Source organism: Zootoca vivipara, chromosome 7, assembly GCF_965207765.1.
Source record: "Zootoca vivipara chromosome 7, rZooViv2.hap1.1, whole genome shotgun sequence".
Lineage (NCBI taxonomy): Eukaryota > Metazoa > Chordata > Lepidosauria > Squamata > Lacertidae > Zootoca > Zootoca vivipara.
The window spans coordinates 81,976,985-82,000,233 of NC_142590.1; the positions used below are offsets into that span (position 1 = coordinate 81,976,985).

The 23,249-nt window shown below is 48.2% G+C and overlaps 1 protein-coding gene across 3 annotated transcripts in view; it reads right to left on the reverse strand.

Moving 5' to 3' along the window:
- Positions 1–203: 203 nt before the first annotated feature.
- Positions 204–23,249, reverse strand: part of PMEPA1 (prostate transmembrane protein, androgen induced 1) — a 90,657-nt gene continuing 67,611 nt past the window's right edge. The window contains exons 1-4 of one of the 3 annotated variants that reach the window (XM_088674697.1): positions 15,158–15,336; positions 13,142–13,296; positions 2,814–2,867; positions 204–2,156 (exon numbers count right to left, since the gene is read on the reverse strand). In XM_088674697.1, the coding sequence (XP_088530823.1) occupies positions 1,605–2,156; positions 2,814–2,867; positions 13,142–13,296; positions 15,158–15,236 (840 nt within the window). In that variant the 5' untranslated portion in view covers positions 15,237–15,336 and the 3' untranslated portion in view covers positions 204–1,604. Of the gene's footprint in view, positions 2,157–2,813; positions 2,868–13,141; positions 13,297–15,157; positions 15,337–23,249 lie in introns of those variants that run through there. The other 2 variants (XM_035121289.3, XM_035121288.3) reach the window with 2 other exon arrangements.

Below are 23,249 nucleotides of genomic sequence, written 5' to 3' on the forward strand. Positions count from 1 at the left end.
TGGCCATAGTTCTGCATTCTGCTGGCAGGGCCTGTACAATATGCGTAGCTATCTCCGAATCAATGAGAGCCAGACAAATCTTGTACCAGGGCAACTGTGAAATCATGCAGTGCTAACTCTTTGTCGGGGCAAGCTCCAAACTTTGCTTTTAAAAAAATATATTTTTGTCATGCTTCCAATAACCATAAATGGCCAAACAAATGCACAGTCAATATTTTATTTGTTGATTTATTTTTTAAAGTCTTTATTTCCAAGGGAATGTACAAGAGTGGAATCTTGCGCTGACTTAACATCCCTGGGAACAGACACCTGAGTGCAAAAAGAAGGGAAACTGTGAACAGTTTCGAAAGGTGCATACACGAATGTATAAATGACCACTTTTATCTTTAAGTCGAAATCATACCATACCAGAAAAGAAAGAGGGTAGTTTATACACATGCATTAAACACCCTTCAGAACGGATACAGTTCCGTGTACATCCTGCAGTCAGGTATCTTGACGACACCTGTAGCCAGGCGTCATAGATGCGATGATCAGGTTTGAGACATGGCCGAGTGACTCTGGAGAGCAAAAATATGAAAATAGAAAAATGTACAAGATGCAGTCTTCACATGATGTTCCTTACTGGTCTGTGGCTTTAGTTTTACAGGCATTCCCTCCCTCAATTTCTCTTTTTTAGTCCTCACTTCCGCAGCAACCCTATACACATTTACCTGGGAGTAAGTCCCATTCGACTCAGGGGAGCTTACTTCTGAGTAGAAGCATACAGAATTGCCCTGTTATAGACATGTTTCCCTTAACAGTTTTGTAGTAGATGTGATAAGAGGCTTTTGACCAACACAAGCACTGACACATTTATATTAAAAAATAGTGCAAAATTTCAACATTTATATAAATAACTCTAAACCCCTGCTTTTTTTGTTTGTTTTTTTGTTTCGCTTTTTTTTACAATGTAATACATGCTCTTTTGAGTTGCCTCACAAAAATTGCCATTTTTTTAAAATTCTAGTTCAGAAAAAAACACAACAAAAACTCTTCTTCTTCTTTTCCCCCTCGTCAATAGTCTCTTCTAATATAAAAATACCTGCTTCCCCAACACACATACAGTTTCTCTTATTTTTTTAATATATATTTATATTTATATTTATATATATATTGCAGATCTTTAAACAAATGTTTTTGTGCAAATATTTTTGTCTTTTAAAGTTAAGTGAAATAAACAACAACAACAAAAATATTGTAGCGCCGACACACGCAGCTCAACTAGAAACAAAACTGGGGCTGGGGTGGGGGGGGGGAGGCAGAGAAAAAGGATTGGGTATTTTTCTCTTTCAAAAACAAAACAGAACAGATACCCCCCCCCAAAATACCCCCCAAAACAAAAAACCTTCTAGACAGAACTCAACAAAGAAATGTTTTGCAAGCTTGGTTGGCTTGTGCATTGAGACCAAACATAAACATGTAAATATTTATATGGAGAAGGGCGTTGCGTTTCATACACAGCGTCTCCGCCTCTCGATATCTCCCCCCCAACCCACCCCACCCCGGGTAACAAGTGCAGAGTGTTTAATATCATTCTCTTTCTCTCGCTCTTTCTCTTTTTTTTAAAAGGGGTGCCCTTTTTGCTTCTCTTTCTCTTTGTTCCACACTGTTGTGCTCTCAAGGCTGCCGAACTGCGATGAAGGGTGGAGCCTGCCCCCCTCCAGTATGGCGGTCACCCCGCCGCTGTTCTGTTGGTGCTGGTAAAAGGTTGAGCCGGGGAAGTGACCGATCACCTCACTGTACGTGGGGGGCGGCCCTTCCATCCGGCCGCTGCTCCCGTAGCAGGTGGCGCTGATGCCAGAGTTGCTGCTGGGGGGCCGGGGGCCCCCGTACACCGAGCTGTCTATCAGGTCGCTGTCAAAGATGGTTCGGTTGGGAGGCGCCCGGACAGACTCCCTGTTGAGTTCCATTTGCTGCTCCGGGTCTCGGAGCTGCAGTGTGCATGGCCCCTGGTAAGGCGGGGGCTCCTCCCCGTCTGACAGAGAGATGGTGGGTGGCAGGTCGATCTCGTGCTGCATGTAAGGGTACGTCGGCTGGAATCTGTTGAAGCGGTCCCTCTGCAAGAAGGACGGGACGGCAAGCCGGTCCGTAGGCCTCGGTGTGTAGACTTGCTGCTGGAGACAAGAAGGGAGATGGGCGTAAGCGTCGCGTTCCGTGTGCAAGCCCACGAAAGCTGGCCTCTGTGCTAAGTTTTGACCATGTTTCGGGCACAGGCTGGGTGAAGAGGAGTGGTGGGAAGCCCCAGGGGAACCCCCAGAGGAAGAAGGTTCAGAGTCAGGAGGTTGGTGGTAGGACAGTGAGGAGAGATCAGAGGGAGAAGATTGGGAGGAGGGCTGGGCGCTGAAGGGGCAACAGGGTTTAGTGAGCAGGGAGAGCCAGTGACAGGCAGCAGTTCAGACTCCGAGGCTGAAGCAGAGGAGAGGGGATAAATAAAGAGGCTGCTGCAGAACCCAAGGACTCCCTCTTCTACTGTGACAAGCTCCCCTCTCCCCTGGTCTCAAAGAACATTATGGGTAACAAGACGGGCAGAACAGAGACCAGAGGTGCACAGACACAGTTTGGGGCTGCTTGGGAAACATCTGGGAAATGGGGAATCTTAGAAAGGGTAAAAGGGGGGGGACCTTCAGTCTTGGCAACTGCAAGAAAGTGGTGTTGGGAATTGTGAAGGGTTGCTGAGCTAGCTGTATGCCATTTCCTTGCATAAAGAGTAAATTTCACTGGCAACTGTGCTGGCTTGCCTCTGACTCCAGCCCTGACACCATGCTACTTACCTCTGTTACTCCATTTCCCGACACTGTGCTTTCTGAAGGCCACAAGCTTCCTTCCTAAAATGGGAAAGAACAGGAAAAGGTTGGATAATTCCTATTGGGCAATGCTGCTCCCCCACCCTGCTCAAACTTATTAACGATTGCTAGTAACAACGGCAACTTCCAAAGAGCCTAACAGTTTCTAAGAGCTGCACATGTATGATCTGAAGGAGCGTCTCCACCCCCATTGTTCAGCCTGGACACTGGGGCCCAGCTCTGAGGGCCTTCTGGAGGATCCCTCATTAGAATCACAGAATTGTGGAGTTGAAAGGGACCCTGAGGATCATCCAGTCCAACCCCTGAAATGCAGGAATATGCAGCTGTCCTGTACAGGGATCAAACCTGCAACCTTATCAGTACTACCCTCCACCCAACTCTACCCAGGTTATATGGCCTGGAAAAGTGAAACCACAGGGAACCAGACAGAAGGCCTTTTTGGTAGCTGCACCTGCCCTGTGGAATGCCCTCCCGGCAGATGTCAAAGAGTTAAACAACTATATAACTTCTCACAGACATCTGAAGGCAGCCTGTTTCAGGAAGCTTGGATGGCCGGGGTATAGGAAATAAATTATTATCAAGGGTAATGGGAAGCCACAGAATGAAAATTTATGACGTACTTAGGGATGTATTATGTAAACACTTAATAATAAGAAAAAGGAAAAAGAAACAAATCATTATTATTACAAAATATATATATCACAATTGCTACCTGCTGGCTCACAACCTGCTCACAATCTAACAGGCATGATACAAAAGGAAAAAAGACTGAGGAGGGAAGAAGAAAACAGTTGCTTCTTCAGTGGTCAGTTGACAGGGCAAGGTTGGTCTCCCCTTTGCCGTATGCTTCTCCTTCCCTATTTCATTCTCACAACACCCTTGTGAGGTAGGTTAGGCTGAGAATGGGTGTTCTTCTTGAGAGACAGGAGGCACAACCTTCCAGTGGCAGGCGGCAAAGCCAGGGTGCAAATGTCAAGACCTTAAAATGCATCTTGTACATTATGTCAGTGGTGCTTACAACAGCCTTGGGAGGCAAGAGCAGAACCTTAAGATGTCCCTTGTATTGGGGAAAGTACCATAGCTCACTGGAAGAGCACACTGTGAGTAGTACCAAGTTCCATCCATCCTTAGCATCGCCAGATAGGGCTGCAAAAGGATCATGACTAAAAACGGACCTCCATGAACCAGCACCAGGCAGTATCTTAAGTAGCAGGAGTTTGCATGGGGAGAGAAGTTGAGAGAACCATAGCTTGTCTGGTGACACCTCTAAATTATTAGCTGAGCCATCTACAGTCACACCTCGGTTTAAGTACGCCTCGGTTTGAGTATGTTCAGTTTAAGGACTCCGCGGACCCGTCTGGAACGGATTAATCCACTTTCCATTACTTTCAATGGGAAAGTTCGCTTCAGGTTAAGTTCGCTTCAGGTTAAGTACGGACTTCCAAAACCAATTGTGTTTGTAAACCGAGGTAACACTGTATTCCAAATTCGCCTTGCTTTGGCTTGCTGCCCCTTGGAATGCCAGCAGCAGCCAAAAAACAAAACAAAACAAAAACCAGATTTGAGAGGGATGCCTGCTTGGAAGCAGAGGCCATGGAATACTATCAAATTCAGCTTAAAGATGATGGGAAAGTTGCCCAGAAAGCCCAATGCAATATTGAAACTGACCCAGAAACTCCAGCGGGTGCAGAATGTCGCGGTGGGACTCATTACGAGGTCCTCACCGCGAGACCACATTCATCCAGTGCAGGGCTGGCTCTAGGGGTAGGCTGGGTGGCGCGGGGCCGGCAGGGGGGCGCCTCACGGTGCCCGTCCACCAAGGCGGGGGCGCCGGAGTGATCTCCGCACCACGGCGCCCGACATGCTTGAGACGGCCCTGATCCAGTGCTTTACCAGCTGCGCTGGCTCCCGGTGGAGTACAGGGTCAGGTTTAAGGTGCTGGTTTTGACCTTTAAAGCCTTATGCGGCTTAGGACCCTCGTACCTATGGGACCGCCTCTCCTGGTATGCCCCACAGAGGACATTAAGGTCCACAAATAATAACATACTGGAGATGCCGAGTCACAAGGTGGTTAGACTGGCCTCGACCAGGACCAGGGCCTTCTCAGTACTAGCCCCGACCTGGTAGAACGCTCTCTCTCAGGAGACTAGGGCCCAGCGGGAGTTGTCATCTTTTCGTAGGGCCTGCAAGACGGAGCTGTTCCGCTTGGCCTTTGGACTGACTCAGTCTGACCCCAGTGTTACCCTCCCCTAAGGCTTTATCCTACAGATATTTAAATGAGGTTGCACTTGTAGATTCCTAATTTTAAAATTGAATTTTAACATTGTATTTAATCTGCATTTTAACTGAATTCTTTCTTTTATGCTTGCTTTGATATTCTTGTTGTTAGCCGCTCTGAGCCCGTTCTTGACTGGGAAGGGAGGGGTATAAATAAAATTATTTATTTATTTATTTTCATAAAGATCCTTTTTGGCAGGGGGCTGCAAGCATGGGTGAAACGGAAGAAGTAAAATTCACAGGAGGTGGCTCAAGAACCTTTGGGCTTCAGTGTAACCTTTAGCATGGCCTACTATAGTCAGATCCATCGCTCTGCACACATTTGTTTCTGGTGGCACCAACCAGTGTGGTGTAGTGGTTAAGAGCGGTAGATTCTTAATGGGATCCCGTCTCTGCTCCTCCACATGCAGCTGCTGGGTCACACTTCTCTGAAGTCTCTCAGCCCCACCCACCTCACAGAGGGTTTGTTGTGGGGGAGGAAGGGAAAGGAGAATGTTAGCCACTTTGAGACTCCTTCAGGTAGTGATAAAGCGGGATATCAAATCCAAACTACTACTCCCCCCCTCCTCCTCCTCCTCCTCCCCCTCCTCCCCCTCCTCCTCCTCCTCCCCCTCCTCCTCCTCCTCCTCCTCCTCCTCCTCCTCCTCCTCCTCCTTCTTCTTCTTCTTCTTCTTCTTCTTCTTCTTCTTCTTCTTCTTCTTCTTCTTCTTCTTCTTCTTCTTCTTCTTCTTCTTCTTCTTCTTCTTCTTCTTCTCCTCCTCCTCCTCCTCCTCCTCCTCCTCCTCCTCCTCCTCCTGCAAAGGATTGCTGCCCCAGGGCTTGCAGCCCTTGAGCTGAAAGGGGCTCCTCAACCCGTGGGATTAACAAATCCACTCTACACCGTTGTATTTTTGTTCCGAGCTCTGTAGACAAGGCATGCTGCAACCAGAAGAGGAGGCCAGAAGCGATTTATAGGGAAATGAGATGTTGCTCCAGATGGTTCCCCCTTCCTTCCGTTTTCATAGCAAATCTTGTCTCAAAAATGTCACACATAAGATGCGAGGCTACTCTGGAGTGAAAGATAACCAATGCCGGTTTCATATGGAATATTAATTGACTTGCACCATTTGGGTGATATAACTAATAAACCGGCCATATTTCAGGAGGCTGCTGTGTGTAGCTAGGGAACTTGTTTAGTATTTTGGAGTGCCCCTGCATCTTACGCTCTACTTCTAAGTCAGAAAGCACAAAAACCACACTAAAGAAAAATTAGATGCACACGTATAAATGCATCTCCAGATGGTAGCAACAAAGATAAAAATCAAAAGGGCATTGTTAAGCTTTCAGGGAAATGTTATTCTGTTGTGTTGTCACTCGCTCGCTTCTTTAAAAGTTTCATTTAAAGAACAAACAACCATGGCAGAATGGTTGTTGTTGTTGTTTATTTGTTTAGTCGTGTCCGACTCTTCGTGACCCCATGGACCAGAGCAGGCCAGGCACTCCTGCCTCCCACAGTTTGGTCAGACTCATGTTCGTAGCTTCGAGAACACTGTCCAACCATCTCATCCTCTGCCGTCCCCTTCTCCTTGTGCCCTCCATCTTTCCCAACATCAGGGTCTTTTCCAGGGAGTCTTCTCTTCTCATGAGGTGGCCAAAGTATTGGAGCCTCAGCTTCAGGACCTGTCCTTCCAGTGAGCACACAGGGCTGATTTCCTTAAGAATGGATAGGTTTGATCTTCTTGCAGTCCATGGGACTCTCAAGAGTCTCCTCCAGCACCATAATTCAAAAGCATAAATTCTTCGGCAGTCAGCCCACTTTATGGTCCAGCTCTCACTTCCATACATCACTACTGGGAAAACCATAGCTTTAACCATATGGACCTTTGTCGGCAAGGTGATCAGAATTATAGATCCACATTCCTTGTGGTGAGATTTCCCAGTTAAAAAAAAAAAAGATGGTGCAAACCTTAACCCACCTAGATTGCAACTTCCCTTGTCAGGGGCAGCAGCTGCATAAGGAAACTTGGAATTGAGAAACGGCTTCACAAGTCCAAAGCACTTAATATGCATTTCCAGCAGCGCTTCAGAAGACAGGGTAGTGCTGTTATCTCCACAGTGAGTTCCATGGCAGAGACAAGAGCTGAAATGGGGACTTCCTGGTTCATCACTTGGTCTCTAAAGTCGCAGGTCTACTGCACCCTTACCTGACAGCAAATTCTACTGAAGCCAGTGGGGGCTTGCTTCTGAGTAATTAGCCACACTCCAAGTAATTTGCATAGAACGGTTAGGTTGGAGATGGGGAACCTGTTGACTACAGTCCCTGGCTGGGAGTTGAGGCTAGCAACATTTTGGGAGGCCAGAGGTTCCCCACTCTTATATAGTAGAATGATAGAGTTGGAAGAGACCACAAGCACAAGAGCCATCCAGTCCAACCCCCTGCCAAGCAGGAAACACCATCAAAGCATTCTTGACATATGGCTGTCAATCCTCTGCTTAAAGACCTCCAAAGAAGGAGACTCTACCACACTCCTTGGTAGCAAATTCCACTGCCGGACAGCTCCTACTGTCAGGAAGGTCTTCCTAATGTTTAGGTGGAATCTTCTTTCTTGTAGTTTGAATCTATTGCTCTGTGTCCGCTTCTCTGGAGCAGCAGAAAACAACCTTTCTCCCTCCTCTTTACGACATCCTTTTATATATTTGAGCATGGCTATCATATCACCCCTTAACCTTCTCTTCTCCAGGCTAAACATACCCAGCTCCCTAAGCCGTTCCTCATAAGGCATCGTTTCCAGGCCTTTAACCATTTTGGTTGCCCTCTTCTGGACACGTTCCAGCTTGTCAGTATCCTTCTTGAACTGTGGTGACCGGAACTGGACACAGTACTCCAGGTGAGGTCTGACCAGAGCAGAATACAGTGGTACTATTACTTCCCTTGATCTAGATGCTATACTTCTATTGATGCAGCCCAGAATTGCATTGGCTTTTTTAGCTGCTGCATCACACTGTTGACTCATGTCAAGTTTGTGGTCTACCAAGACTCCTAGATCCTTTTCACATGTACTGCTCTCAAGCCAGGTATCTCACATCCTGTATTTGTGCCTTTCAATTTTTTTGCCCAAGTGTAGTACTTTACATTTCTCCTTGTTAAAATTCATCTTGTTTGCTTTGGCCCAGTTGTCTAATCTGTTAAGGTCATTTTGAAGTGTGATCCTGTCCTCTGGGGTATTAGCCACCTCTCCCAATTTGGTGTCATCTGCAAACTTGCTCAGGATGCCCTCAAGCCCATCATCCAAGTCATTGATAAAGATGTTGTAGTAATTGCAGGACATCTTTGGGAGAAGAAAAGGTTAAGGAGCAGACCCTTCACAAATCCAGAATGGAGCCCCTAAGACGGTTGGATGGTGCCTTGTACGCCTCCTTCCAACAACTCCTGCAGCCAACATCTTGCTCTGCTTTCCGTTGGACCACATCAACGAGACCAAGAGAGGAGTCTTGTCTGGGCAGCCCAGGACCTCCATACACACTGTCCAAGCTTGTGCCCCCAGAGAGGTCACTTTGGTCTTTGCAGCCACGGCAGGCGCTGTGATTCTCCAGCAATTTTACTTGTCCCCCGGTCCCTCAAGATAAACTGATGCTAACAACTGTGGTTTTATGGTTGCATCTTTTAATACTCAAGGGTTAGCTTGCCCTAAGAAGTGGCCACAAGCCCTGGAATTGGCTTGCACCAGCTTTTCAACAGGGTTGGCAACTGGTCCCGAACGGCAACACTTAATTTTCATACAAGATGGGAGGATGAGACCTGTTGCTCAGAAGGGGCAAGGAATTGCTGCAAACAGCCCCTTGGAACAGTCGTCCTTAATCTTTGCAAACATATTTCATCTGTGCATGCTGTTGCGGGAACCCACTAATTTATCCCCCCCCCTATATTCGTATGGTGGTTGAGCTGCTGTGGTGACCCACCTTAGGTCAGGCTGTGTCCCAGCAGCAGATCCCAAACCACCAGTTGAGGACCAATGCGTTAGAGCAGCATCTGTGTGCTATGCGCAAGGGCAGCATTGCACGCAGGGGGTTCCACTTGGCTTAGAGGTCTGCTTGATAACAGTTTACAACACTGGGCAGAGGAGCGAATCACTCCGAGACATACAAATGCTTATTTTTTCATCATCCCATAGGGCATATTTACTAAGTGGTGAGTGTATCATCACCTTATGCTCAGTGGTTTATATTTAATTTAGCAGTGGGCAATGTCATTGCATTATGCCATCTGCCGCTCCAAAGTCTTCAGGCTGATGTCTGAACGCTACTGCGGGGAAAGAGGTGGATGGAGGCAAGCTTTCCTGCAGCCCCAAAGCCAATGCTTTGAAGCATCTTCTCCCATCACTCTTAAGATAGTCATATGTCTTCCACTGCATACAACAACCTATCATTGTTTTTATTCTGGACAAACGGATCCAGATTAAAATGCCCAGAGCCGGCCTTAAACTCTTCACAGCTGAAAAAGCAAAAGGTCAAGAGAATGCCTCTTCATTTACTAATGGATTTTTAGTCTTGTCTATCAAATAAAGTTACGCCCAGAAATTGAGATTGGGGGCTGGGTAAAAAAGGCCCTCCTGGGCCCATCCGTGCTCAAAGCAACTGGTTGCCTTGTTTTCTTTCTTTAGCCAACATGGTGCCCATGCAGACGTTATTTGAAGGCTGCCTAAAATCATACTTCCAGGGCATTTGTGCCCCTGCTACTGGTTGCAGATCTCAGTTGCCGTCGCCCCCAGGACCAGCCCAAGATACACTGCTGCAATGCAAGACGGTCTCCCCCACCTTCCATGTACAAAAGGCAACCCAACATGCAGGTGAAGGTTTCTTCAACAATGGCAACAAGACAGCTGAGAACACCAGGGTAAACTCAGAGGCATCTGCCTCTCTGACTAATGGGAGGGCCGGCCCTGCTGCTCCACTTTCCAGTCAGCTACGGTGCTAGACTCCTAAGACTCTGGTAGTCCATCTAGATGCCATGCTCATTTTCAAGGCCGCTTGTTAAACACCCCACACTTGATTTTTGACCCAACTGAAGAGATAAGGATGTGAGACTTCTAAATGGAATACAGCAGCAGCAGCTAACCTTTGGACCTCTAGATGCTACTGGACTACAACTCCCATCATCCCAGACTTACTGGCCATGCCAACAGGAGCTGATGGGACTTGGAGTCCAACAACACCTAGAGGGACACAGTGCCCTGTCGAAACATTTGTTTGGAGGGGCACACCCCACATTGCACAGAGGCAAACATACGCTTGGCAGGGAGTTGCAGCCAGTCATGTCTCTCTGACAAGCGTGTTTGAATGGTGCATTCGCACTCCACAACTCATTCACACTTTAGGTTTATATACGTCCACCTAAATAAAATAATGTGAGCTGCAAAGCCATGTATTCTTGGTTTAACCCACTAGGGGGAGCTTTGCTGCCCCTTATAGGACTGCACCCAACACAAGCAGGCACTGCCTTTATTTAATGGAGAGAGACTGAAACCAAGTCGCAACTCCTTCATTACTTTCAGATTTTGCACTGACAAATAAGCTCCTTCAGTTTTATATTCTGTGGCTAGATCTGCATATGCTAAAAAACTGTGTGTGTGTCAGGGGGAAGTTTTCCCACACAGCTGGGTGCGGGATAAGACTAGTATTTCTGTTCCCTGATGTGCTTGGTTTGATCTTGCTGAGTAATTATCGGTGAGCTTTCAAAAATGGTAATCCCCACTTGCTGTTTGGAATGCAGCACTGCAGCAGGCCACAGTATCGCCTCAGTCTACTGCCTCCATTTGCAGCAAGGTCAGGGAAAGGACCCCTGGACGGTTAAGTCCAGTCAAAGGAGACTATGGGGTTGTGGCACTCATCTCAGTTTCAGGCCGAGGGAGCCAGCGTTTGTCCACAGACAGCTTTCCGGGGACACCATGGCGGAAACCAGAGCACACGGAAACGCCGTTTACCTTCCCGCCGCAGTGGTACCTATTTATCTACTTGCACTGGCGTGCCTTCGAACTTCTAGGTTGGCAGGAGCTGGGACAGAGCAACGGGAGCTCAGCCCATCACGGGGATTCGAACCGCCAACTTTCCGATTGGCAAGTCCAAGAGGCTCAGTGGTTTAGACCACAGTGCCACCTGCGTCCCATTGCACAGGCTAGACTAGGTGATTTCACCAGGAAGAGGTTTTCTGGCCTGAAGGTACAATGTTTGGGTACCAGGCCTGCTGAGGATGCTCCCCTTTGATGGGAAGTTAAGCGGCTGCAGTATGCCTCCACATAGGCAAGACCTGTTGCATGGGATTTTGCCCACACGGTAGTCACAACTTTCCCCTGGTCAGGGAATGAGTGAAAAGCCCATGTGAGATTCCACTTCAAATAGGAATACAAATAATACTAAATGCTATAGGGCAGGGGTCATCAATGTGGTACCCAATAGACATTGGTTTGTATAGTTATTTAAATGTTATTTCATTTATATCCCACCTTTTTTGCCCCCAGGCAACCCTGTAAGTTAGGCTGAGAGATAGGGATTGACCCAAGGACACCTAGTGAGCTTCATGACCAAGTGGGGATTTGAACCCTGGTCTCCCGGGCCCTAGTCCAACACTCTAACCATTGCACCACACTGACTCTCAGAATGCAATGTGTTGCTACAGCTCCCACCACCACTGACTGTTGACCATTTTGGTTGGGGCTGATGGGGACCCACATCTGAAGGGCGCCATGTTGGCTACCTCTGCCATAAACAGAGAAGTATTTAGGGCGGCGCGATTGGTTCTGCCGCACTGGGCGACAAGCCTTGGGGGCGCCACAACTATGACATAGTGAACTGAGCAGAACGGAAGGAGCGATGTGTAGAGGGCACCGAATTTTGGTCCCGCGCAGGGCGCAACTGAAATTCGAAAGACTAAAAGCCCGTCCCTGCTGTAAAGTAACGAAATATTGCCCTAGCCAGGAATGCATAGCTTTGCAGGCACATTTCAGCACCAGGTTAGCCCAGAGCGGGGGGGGGGGGGGAGAACTTCTTGAGATTTCACATCCATTGCTCTGAATATTCACATTGGTTTTTAATTGTATTTTTATGGCTTCTTTTGTTTCTTATGTCCACCATATAGTCTCCTATTGCAGTTTGAATTCTGTAGACTTGCAATTGCTACCACAGGTCGAAAAAATCATTAAGCAGACGGCCGAAACCCCCAGCAATTTTCAACCGGTCTGTGGCAGAAAACGTTTGAGAACCGCTGGCCTTACATACTGCTGCTGCTCCCTATATATTTATCGTTAATAAGAATTATACTGCGGGGTATGATTTTCAGCTGTTATCTTAAACCAGGCATCTCCAAACTGCGGCCCTCCAGATGTTTTGGCCTACAACTCCCATGATCCCTAGCTAACAGGGCCAGTGGTTGGGGAAGATGGGAATTGTAGTCCAAAACATCTGGAGGGCCGAAGTTTGGGGATGCCTGTCTTAAACAATGCATTGTTGCTTTGGATTTAGTTACCTATCTAACTTGGGGGGCTTTCCTATAGAACAGTGGGATAAAAATACATTATACAACAACAACAACAACAACAACAACAACAACAACAACAGGAATGGGGTAGAGGGAAGTGCCACAACTTCCCTGGTGTACAGTATACTACAGTTTTGCCTCTACTCTACTAAGCTGGGGAACAGACAGCAAAGCATTATGGGAGAACTGGGGAGGGCCACAGGCCTGATCTTAGGCCACAGACAATCCCATGGGTCCTAAAACTTTCTAGGAGTATCACAGGTCCCCGCTGCACATGACACCATTGACAGATAGATTGGCCACACTAGTGGACATTAGAAAAGTTTGTAAGAGTATCAGCCCACGTATATTTTCCAAGTGAGATTGGGAGGGATATAAAAACCAGGTCGAAGTCCTCCCAACATGGCTGTTCCAAAAGCACCCAGGGTCAGCTGGTGAGCACAGCAAACAACATGAACCAGCCAGAGAAGCAGGAAAGAGTTTGGGGAGGCACACATGGGCTACTTACTGATGATAGGTTTTCCTCTCTCCTCCGTCCTTGACTGTGCCGATTGATGAAGGACCGTGCAGAGAGTTTGTAGTGATTCAGCAGACACGTGATGACGACCACCATGACCATCATCACCACCACAATTATGATTATCTGTACAAACTCCAACTCCGCTGCAGGGAAAAGGAGACAAGAAGAAAAACAAACGCTTATTTTGAGATCCTGGGAGGAAAAGGCACCAAACCAAGAAAAAGCTACTGAAAGTGATGCTGCTGCCAACATTTGTGGCAGGGCCATAGCTCCGTGGTAGAGCAAACGCTTTTGCACACACAAGGTCTCAGGTTCAATCTCTGCCTTCTCTAGGCACGGCTGGGGAACACCCCTGTGCAAAACTCTGATGAGCCACTGCCAGTTACAGCAAGATGGAAATGAGCTACGTGGACCAGTGTCTGGACTTGGCACAAGGTAGCATCCTATGGTTCTAATGGTGGATTTGGCATTCGTCCAAGCCTAATCATCTGCTTAAAGGAAAATAGATGCAATGCAAAAGGGATACAAACACTAGCCAAGAAGTCTCACAAGTGAGCAGAACAGTCCAAAAGTAAAAGAGAGAGAGAGAGAGAGAGAGAGAGAGAGAGAGAGAGAGAGAGAGCGCATTCATCTCTCCCAACCCAAAAATTGGTGTGCGAATTGTTGCCCATTTGCTCATTCATTTAAAACATGGGCTAAAACTGAAGTGGAGCTTAAAAATAAGAGCAGGTTGCAAATCAAGACTGGGGGTGGGTGGTGGTGGTTAATACTAACCACGTTACAACCTGGCTCCAAGAAGACCCAATCAGTTCAGTTTTGGTACAGTTATTCCTTAGCCAGGCAGAAAGAGAACTGAACACCTAAAACTAAATATGCCACAAACAAAAAATGCCCAAAATGCGTCAGCTGCACACTCCATGCCATCTCAAAAGCCAGCAGATTTATAAGCCAGTTTCTCTACAACACACAATAACCACTATGACTAAGCAATGGGCATCTAGTAACATACACACTGTGTTCTGTGGCCCCTAACTATTCTTCATAAGCTGCAACAATCTAGATTGCAGAAAGCAGCGTTGGCATAGTACATGGCTTGTTAGAGCCCTACAAAGACTTGCCCTGGGCTCAATGGGGCAGTAGCAATCATTCAGCCAAACTGGTCTTGCATAGGCTCTTGCCTGCCAATGTGTAATTAATTCCTGTCAAAGGAAATGCATGGATTCGCATCATAAGCGAGGACTCTAAAGAGCTCTGCTGGAGAGTGTTACTGTATTTGTATGGAAGGTATATGTGGAGGTCTCACACCGCCTCATGGGTACTCCAGTGCAAGAGAAAGCACCACAAAGCTGCTCCCTAGATTGCAATGACAGACGGGTGTCACTTTGTCTTCTGAAACAACCAGGAAACAAGGCAGGTGAGGAAGCAGGTCAGGTGTCCTCTGGCAACCATTCTTCGTCTCACCTGAACCAGTTGAGAGCACTTACTAGTTCATTTCCAAGCACCACCAGGACATCAGGTAAAGAGTTTTTTTTAAAATTAATTGGTCATCTGCAAGACTGTTGTCAAAAGGTGCCCCCATGGGGATTTTTGGAGACAACACTGAGGACACAGACCTACTCAGGAAGGAGAGTCCACTGAGGACATCTTATGTGAGAGCTCTCCAAAACCTGGAGGTGGCCACTGATCATTGGCAAGGTAAAGGAAATTGCATATTGCCAGAAACTTGATTATAGGTGCTTTTGCAAGACAAGTTGGAATGCAATCAACAAAGGGCGCCCTATTTGCTGCCAGAAGGAAAAGCCCACCTTTAATCTTTGCTCTGCTATCCGCTATTACTGTAACGCACCAGAACAAAAATAGTCCTTAAAAAAAGAAAAGGAAAACAGGTGTGCTTTGAACGGCTTCAACCTTGCTGCCTTACTAAAAAGCCAGCCTGCAGAAAAGTTTTTAAAATACCTCTCAGGGAAACATTTGTCAACCGTAATAAAGTTTCGAGAAACATACCTTGCACCCCTTCTGATTCCCCCTCCCCGGCATGGCATTTCTCAGACACAAACTTCCCATTGACGCTGAGCAAACCCATTGACTGACGCACAGCTGATAGAAACACACACAGACACACAAAGCGCGCAGGCTTTTCTTAACCTACGCTGATTCCAAACCATTCCCAGTGGCATCCGCATACCAGACTTCCAGACGTAATTTAATTCAGTGCTCAGTTCAGCCAGCTGGCAGTGGCAGCTTGAATGGCTTGAGTTGGCACAAAAGTGTACTGCACACAAAAAGGGGGGTGGGGTGGGGGTTGAGAAGAGGAAGAAATGCAATCCAAGCCACCATATAAACAAGAGCAAGCAACAACAGGCTACTAGTTAAAACTTCATTAGAGAGAGAGAAAGAGAGAGGGCAGCTTTCGGCAGGAATAGCTCCATGAGCTTGAGGATACAGTTCCCCACATTTTGCTTGGAGGCTGGCGTGGTTTTGGAAGGGATAGAATTTGATCCCAGAGACACAACACAGTCATTTGATAGAGACTATTATTCCCAAACAGCTTAGAGAGAAAATGCTCGCCTGCGCTTTGGGCAGAAAGGAAGAGCCAGCCTTTCCCTCATGGGCTACATTTGCCAGACTTAGGAACTTTCTTGGGAAGAAATGGAGCCACAAATTCATCAGGGCCAGGGCTCAGAAAACAGACTCTTAGGGAGACCCCTTATTACATTAAACAGGTAGTTTTCCCTTGCATGCCCACTGCAAATCACCCCTTCCACCCCAAACCTCTATTTGGACAGAAGTTGCAGATGGGGGACGAATAACCCCACCCAAAGGCCCAATCCCAGCCCCCCCCAATGCCTCAATTTTTCAGGAGTTTACAAAAGCTGTCCCCATTTCTGATTTGATCCTGGAAAGTCCCGCTTTCCCTTAGGATGGAGGGAATGGAGTTATGTGACTCCCGAGCGGACTATACAACCTTTAGAAAATATCCGAAGGCAGCCCTGGATAGTTTTAATAGGTTTTTATATATGTTGGGAGCCGCCCAGAGTGGCTGGGGCAACTCAGTCAGATGGGCAGGGTATTATTATTATTATTATTATTATTATTATTATTATTATTATTACATCCCTATTTTCATTGGGGAAATGTTGGAGGGTATGTAATCCATAGAGTTGCTGGGAGGGGGTGCAATTTTAAAAGGGGAGGGAACACAGGCAAATGAGGGCAAACTATATGATAATGGGAGGGTATTTGCATTGGTAAGTTAAATCTTCCAGCTGGATGGCTTCAAGGTGGGTGTCTCAATGTGACAAACACTTATGCAGAAACGCCTAACAGTTGTCACATGACCCCAGGGCTTGTGCGTCCATTTAGGCGGGCTAGGCAATTGCCTAGGGCGCGAAAATGGAGGGGGCGCTGGTGAGCCTGCCCCGCAAAACCCCTGCGCCACCGCCGCCCTCCTAAGGTGCGCGCTCGCGCTTCTCCCTCCCATGGAGGGGACGCTTTGAGCTCCTCAGCGGCTGCAGCGAGTGAGCGGTGGCGGTGGCAGCGGCCGTAGCTGAAGGCTTCAGCTACGGGCGCTGCCGCCGCCGCTCACTCGCCACCACCAAGGAGCCCCCAGCGCCCCCTCCACAGGCGGGAGGAGCGCGAGCCAAAAGGAGAGCTCAGCGCCCTCCCGCCTATGGAGGGGACACCGAGAGCTCCCCAGCGGCGGCGGCCGCAGCGAGCGAGTGGCGGCGGTAGTAGTGGCGGCAAGCGGCCGCAGCTGAAGCCTTCAGCTAAGGGCGCTGCTGTCGCTGCCGCTCGCTCGCTGCAGCCGCCGCCGCTGAGGAGCTCAAAGCGTCCCCTCCACAGGCGGGAGGGCGCCAAGCTCCCCCCGCCAATGGAGGGGACGCAGGGGCATCAGCGGTGTTGTGTGTGCGTCATGACGCATGTGTCATGACGCATGCGCCCGGGGGGCGCCAGAAGGTGTTTTTGCCTAGGGCGCAAAAAGCCCTAGCACCGGCCCTGCATGACCCTGACCTGATGCACGATAGTGGACACACAGAAGAAGAATCTCATCATGGGCTAGATCCTCAACAGCTTCTATCTCAACATTATTCTACTAGAAGACTTCCTCCAGGAGGACCTGCAGCAAGAGAACTCAGCTGGTTGTTTTAAGTTCGTGTGTGAAATACAGTTCTCCCCCACTTGTCTCTCCCACCAACAAACAGAACAAACGGCTTCTCCTGTCCCAGGACTTTGGGTGAGCTTTTCCCCTCTGTTATAAAGGGCTACTGACTGATACTTCACCACTCTGCCACATGAACATCATGTGGGTTCACAGCTTATCCCAGAGACTCAGGGCAGCTTGAAGGTGACGGCCAGATGAGCCTAGGCCCCAGGGTATGTAAGAGAATTCATTCATATCATTCATTCATTCATTCACTGGTGTATAATAGCCCATCCTTCATCAAGTCCCAAGGTGGGTTAAAGCAACCCAAAAAATCAGTATTAAAAACAGTTAAAACAAACTGCAGTCACAGGAACAGAGTAATGGGTAAATTTCGTCCCACTTGGTATATTTTTAACCAGGGGAACATCAAATGCCTTATACCTACACTTATGTGAGCTCAGGTGTAAAGAGAATAATAGCTCTGAACTTTACCATTTTCTTGCTTTGGAAACTTGGCAGCGGGGGCTTGTGAGATGCAGTGCTTAAATCACGGGATGCAGGATGAAGAAATGACCTGGTCCTTTTTCTGGGATTTGGCTAAAGTGAAGAAAGGGGTTTGTGGAATGAATTTGTGGGCTCCCTGGATGGCTTTTAAAAGAGGATCAGACAAATTTACGGGGCATAAGGCTACCCATGGCTACTAAGTATGATGGCTATGCTCTGCCTCCACTGTTGGGGGTAGAAAACTTCTGATTAGGAGGTGGTGGGAGCCACAGGATGCAAGACAAATGGGCTACTGGTTTGGTGCAGCAGGCTTTTCTGATGCTCCTATAATTCAAGCTAATTAAATTCTCTCACATCTCATTATTAGGTGAGATTGTGTCATGCATGTTCTGGGACACATAAGCTAGGGTTGCCATTCGTCAGGAATTTCCCGGGATTTCAACGGCGGAATTATCTTCCGGGGGGAATTTTTGAAGAATCGGCAAAATGTCTGGGGTTTTTGCCAACTGAACAAGGAAGTGTTCAGTTCTGAGCACCACAGTTCAAGAAGGATACTGACAAGTTGGAACGCGTCCAGAGGAGGGCAACCAAAATGGTCAAAGGCCTGGAAACAATGCCTTATGAGAGCTGGGTATGTTTAGCCTGGAGAAGAGAAGGTTAAGGGGTGATATGATAGCCATGTTCAAATATATTAAAGGATGCCATATAGAGGAGGGAGAAAGCTTGTTTTCTGCTGCTCCAGAGAGCAATGGATTCCAATTACAAGGAAGAAGATTCCACCTAAACATTAGGAAGAACTTCCTGACAGTAAGAGCTGTCCAACAGTGGAATTTGCTACCAAGGAGTGTGGTGGAGTCTCCTTCTTTGGAGGTCTTTAAACGGAGGCTTGACAGTCATATGTCAAGAATGCTTTGATGGTGTTTCCTGCTTGGCAGGGGGTTGGACTGGATGGCCCTTGTGGTCTCTTCCAACTCTATGATTCTAAGTGTGTGTTAGAATACTACTCTTGGCTCTCCTTTTGGGGGGTGTATGTGTGAATCCCCTCCCAAAAGCTCAAAACTATTATGCTGATTTCCCCCCCAAAAAGCCGAATTCTTACTTCTTGAAATATGGCAACCCTACATAAGCACACCCAGAGAGCACATTTCCTCTTCAAGTCACTGAGTCACTGCAGCCAGTTGCATGCAGTGGGGATTTAGAGAGCCAGGTGTTTAGAAGATTTGAAACCTGGAGGCTGGGTGTGTCTATTTAAACAGGTAAGGAAAAATCGGCATGGGGTGGCGAGGAGCACTTTTCGAGAAGGCATCAAACACCATTGCAGGCTGTTTTTATCAGAAAGCCTCTTCCCGGCTTGAAGGGAGGAGGGGTTGTGGGCTGCACGCGGGCTTCACGTGGGGGGGAATGGCTAGCATTCCCCCCAGCCCATTGGTTCCCCTCCTGCGCGGCGCGCCTACGTTGCGACCAATCAGGGCACACCTCGTGGGCTTGGCTTGGCAATATAAGCGGGCCCGCGGCAGGAGCTCGTCCTCTTGCCTTCGGCTCACCTCACCTTTTAAATCGCTGGGTGGATCGCTGCAGAAATCGCTGCAGTGCGGACCTCCTGGATTGCTGAAAATCACTTGAAATCACTTAAAAAACGGCGTTTTTAAACGCCACCTTTCTCTTCTAGCAGGCGGCGACCTCACTAGGACGCTCCATCGTTGAATTCGCTCCCCCCCTGAACAGGCGCTGCTTCGCCCCACGCTGATCGGAAGAAGCTGCGGTGGGAGCCTCTGCTTTTAGTCAAAAAGCCACCCCTTCACGTGCGGGGCTCGCGCCCGCCGATTGCTGTGCCCGGGGCCGCCCAGCTGCTTCCTTGAGCCGAGGACACTTCCGGCTTGCCTCTTCCAAGCGGAACGCCGCGCTTCGCATCGGGGAACCTCTCCTGCACGGCATTCTTTCCCGAAGCTCTCACGGAACGCAGGGTATCGTTATTTACTTTCCCTCCAGGTTCTGCTTTTGTATCGTGACGGGGCTGTGGGATTCTTAGCTGGGTGTGCATTGCCTTATTGGCGCGCTGCTGCTTTCGGCCGCGCTTCTGAACGTTTGTGGGGGGTTGCCATAGCAACGATCTCGTTTGTCTGCTTCCTTTCCTGGGGCTTGTGCGATACCAAGGCTCTTATTAGCCGTATGCGCAGTGCCTTTATGAGCACTCTGTTACCTCTGGCCTGAGCTTGCCAGGGCTGGTGGAATCGCCATAGAAAAAGTCTCGCTTTTCAAGCGTCCCAGCTTTTCCCGCGACGCCAGTAGCCTGTTCCTGTAGGAAGTACTCCGGTAGGTCGCCATCTTTGGTGTGGCCACGTGGGCCTCCCCGGCGGCCATTTTAAGTGGGTCACCACTAGTAGTGTAGCCTGGTGCACCTCCCTCCCGGTCCGCCATTTTGAAGAGGTCTTTTTGCCACCTTGGCGGTAGCCATTTTGAGTGGACCACGTGCACCCATTTTGGATCGTCATTTTGGGAAGGTCGTTGCTCACGCATCCTGCTGGTCGACATTTTGTGAGTGGCACGTGTAGCCATCCCCCACCCCCCCACCCCATTTCCAAAGCCTTTTGCCACTCGTTGTCATATTTTAAGGGAATTTTTTCAGGTTTCCCCGCCTGTTTGCATTGGCTAGGGATTGCATGTGGTCTCCTTGCTGCCTTTATTAGATTTATACCAAAATTTATACACTACTTGCCTGGCCTCTCCATTTATCTCAATTAGATTGGTGCTATTAAAGTTAGATATTCGCTATCAAGTAAACCCAGGGGGCTTTTCATTGGTGATTGCTGTCATTTAACCAATTCCCCAGCGCATCCAACAGACATTTTTGCTTATTTTATGAGTTTGCCTGAACTAACCACTACACCATAGTAATTGTTTGAAATTGTTTAGTTGCTTACCTTATTCATCAGTCATTTCGAATGCTATAATTTGGCCCCCTTATAACTGATCAGGGTATTTAATAGATAGTTTATAGTGGCCTTCCGTTTTAGTTCCTTTTAAATCGCTTCAGGTTTTTCTGATAAATTGAATCCTAGAATCAATTCCTGGGATTTGTGGGACACTGTGGGTTAAACCACCTTCCCTAGAGCTTGCTGATCAGAAGGTCGGCGGTTCGGATCCCCGCATCGGGGGGCTACTGCTGTTTGGTCCCAGCTCCTGCCAACGTAGCAGTTCGAAAGCATGTTAAAGTGCAAGTACACCGGGCCAGTTAACAGGCATATTTGGGTTCATTACTTAATTATTCTAGGTTCTCATACGCGGGATATAGCGCTTCTTTCAATTAGAACGGTTTGTCAGTTGCCTTGCCCCCAGGAGGCTTCCTTGCCTCCACAGGTAGTATTTTAATCCCCATTTGGCCGTATTGCGTGCCTGGTAAGTTAAAATTGTAGAGTAGGCACCTTACAGCTTTACACTTTTACAAGAAATCACATCTTGCCACTAATTATAACTTCCCCACTCAGCCCTCGGATTGAGTGTGTTACCTCTGTTGCTTTTGCCTTTACATTTCGGATCGCGCTGTGACCAGGTGTGATGGCCCCAAAGCGCAAACAGACCGGGCCTGCAGCTGTACCTAGCAAAAGGCCCGCCACCAACGCAAACACTGCCTCCAGTGCTCCTATGGTCACCACTATTTCCATCCCTTCGGAAGCCATGGCTAACTTGTTCTCAGGTCTCCAGAACTTCTTTCAACAGGTATCAAAGCCGGGGGTTTCAATACAGGGGCTCCCTGCCGAGGGGTCCCAGGACTTCGTCGCAGACACGCCAAGAGAGGATGAGGTGCGCCCTGGCACCTCTGCTTCCTGTAACTCAGCCAGGGATGGTCGCATTGGAACCAGATCCCAATCTGCTTCTACTGCGCCTACAACCTCCTCTGATCCTGTGGGCTCTGGGCCTTCTACGCCTGGCAGTAATAATTCTGTTTCTCAGTTATCCCTTGGTACCCCCACTTGTTTGCGCGATCCTTCTCAGGGTACTCAGTCTAGGTCAAGGAGCTTGTCTTCAAACACCACCTCCGATGGCGAGAATCAGGATCCTGCGCAACCCACGAGTTCCAAGAAGAATACGGAACAGTCGGACAGGTCGGAAAAAGAAGCACCACAAAAAACCAGCAAAAAGAAGACCAAGAAGACCAAGCATATGGATCCCCATGATGACTCAGGTACTTCTTCTTCTAGCTCTGATGATGAAGACCCCACCTTAGAGGGTTATTGGGGCGAGGGTGAGGAACTTGTGGGCTTGCCTGTTTGGGCGCACGAGAGGCGCGCAAACTCGCATCGTAAGACCTTCAATGGTACGCTCGAGTGGAGAGACGGTGCATTGGTACCGGAAGTAAAGAAATCCACATTCGCGTCTTCAGATTTCATTTTAGGTAATCATTTGTCTAATAAAAAGCGGAACAGGATCCTTAATGGGGATTATGTCGACATATTTACTCTCCTTCCGCCAGCTAAGATAAAGGGAAAAGGGGAAAAGAAGAATATTTATGGCAAACGTAGATACCGGGAACCTAGGGCCGAGCGGACCTTCGAAAACTGGCTGGATGGTTTTCAAGTTTATATGGGCACCATTGTGGCTTGCTACCCAAAAAGAGCAATGCACCTCTTGGCCTACATGGCTCATGTCAGAAAAGCTTATGCCCTAGCCGGCGAGGGTCCTGCATTATTGTATGACGAGGACTTTCGTAGGAATGCCTCCCTGTTGTCCAGCACTAGGTGGGATTTGAGGGACCAGAATTTCTGGGGCGAGCATGTGGGCCCATACATTGAGAAGAAACAGCCAGACACATTTCGATCAGCAAAGACGGAATATAAAAAATCTACCCGCCGCCTTGTGTGCTGGGAATTTAACAAGGGCACCTGTGGCAGGGCTTATTGCAAATACAGCCACGAGTGCGAAAAATGCCAGGGTTCACACCCAGCCACGGCCTGCTTCAAAGGCAGGCAGTCCTTTCGAGGGAGGCGGGGTAACTTTCAGCAGGGGTCAAGGGGTGGATCAGCTGCCGGTCAGGGCATGTCAGGTAACCGCTACTGATCTGTCCTTGGCCTTGGCTTACTCCCCGATTAAACTAGACCCCCTTAAGTCCCTGCTACAACTTTATCCTAACATCGCAGCAGCCAAATATCTATGGGAGGGTTTTTCCTCAGGTTTCAGAATCCCAGTTGCTATCCCCCCCTTGTCAGGCGAACCACCTAATCAGAAATCTGTTAGAGAGATGCCCGAGGTTGCTAGGAAAAAGATATCTAAGGAGGTTACTGCGGGAAGGGTTCCTGGCCCATTCAAAGCACCCCCCATGTCAAATTTACATATTTCACCATTGGGTATAGTTCCTAAAAAGAACCCCGGGGAATTTAGACTCATTCACAATCTTTCTTATCCTAAGGGTTTCTCAGTCAATGATGGCATCCCCCAGGAACTGTGCACTGT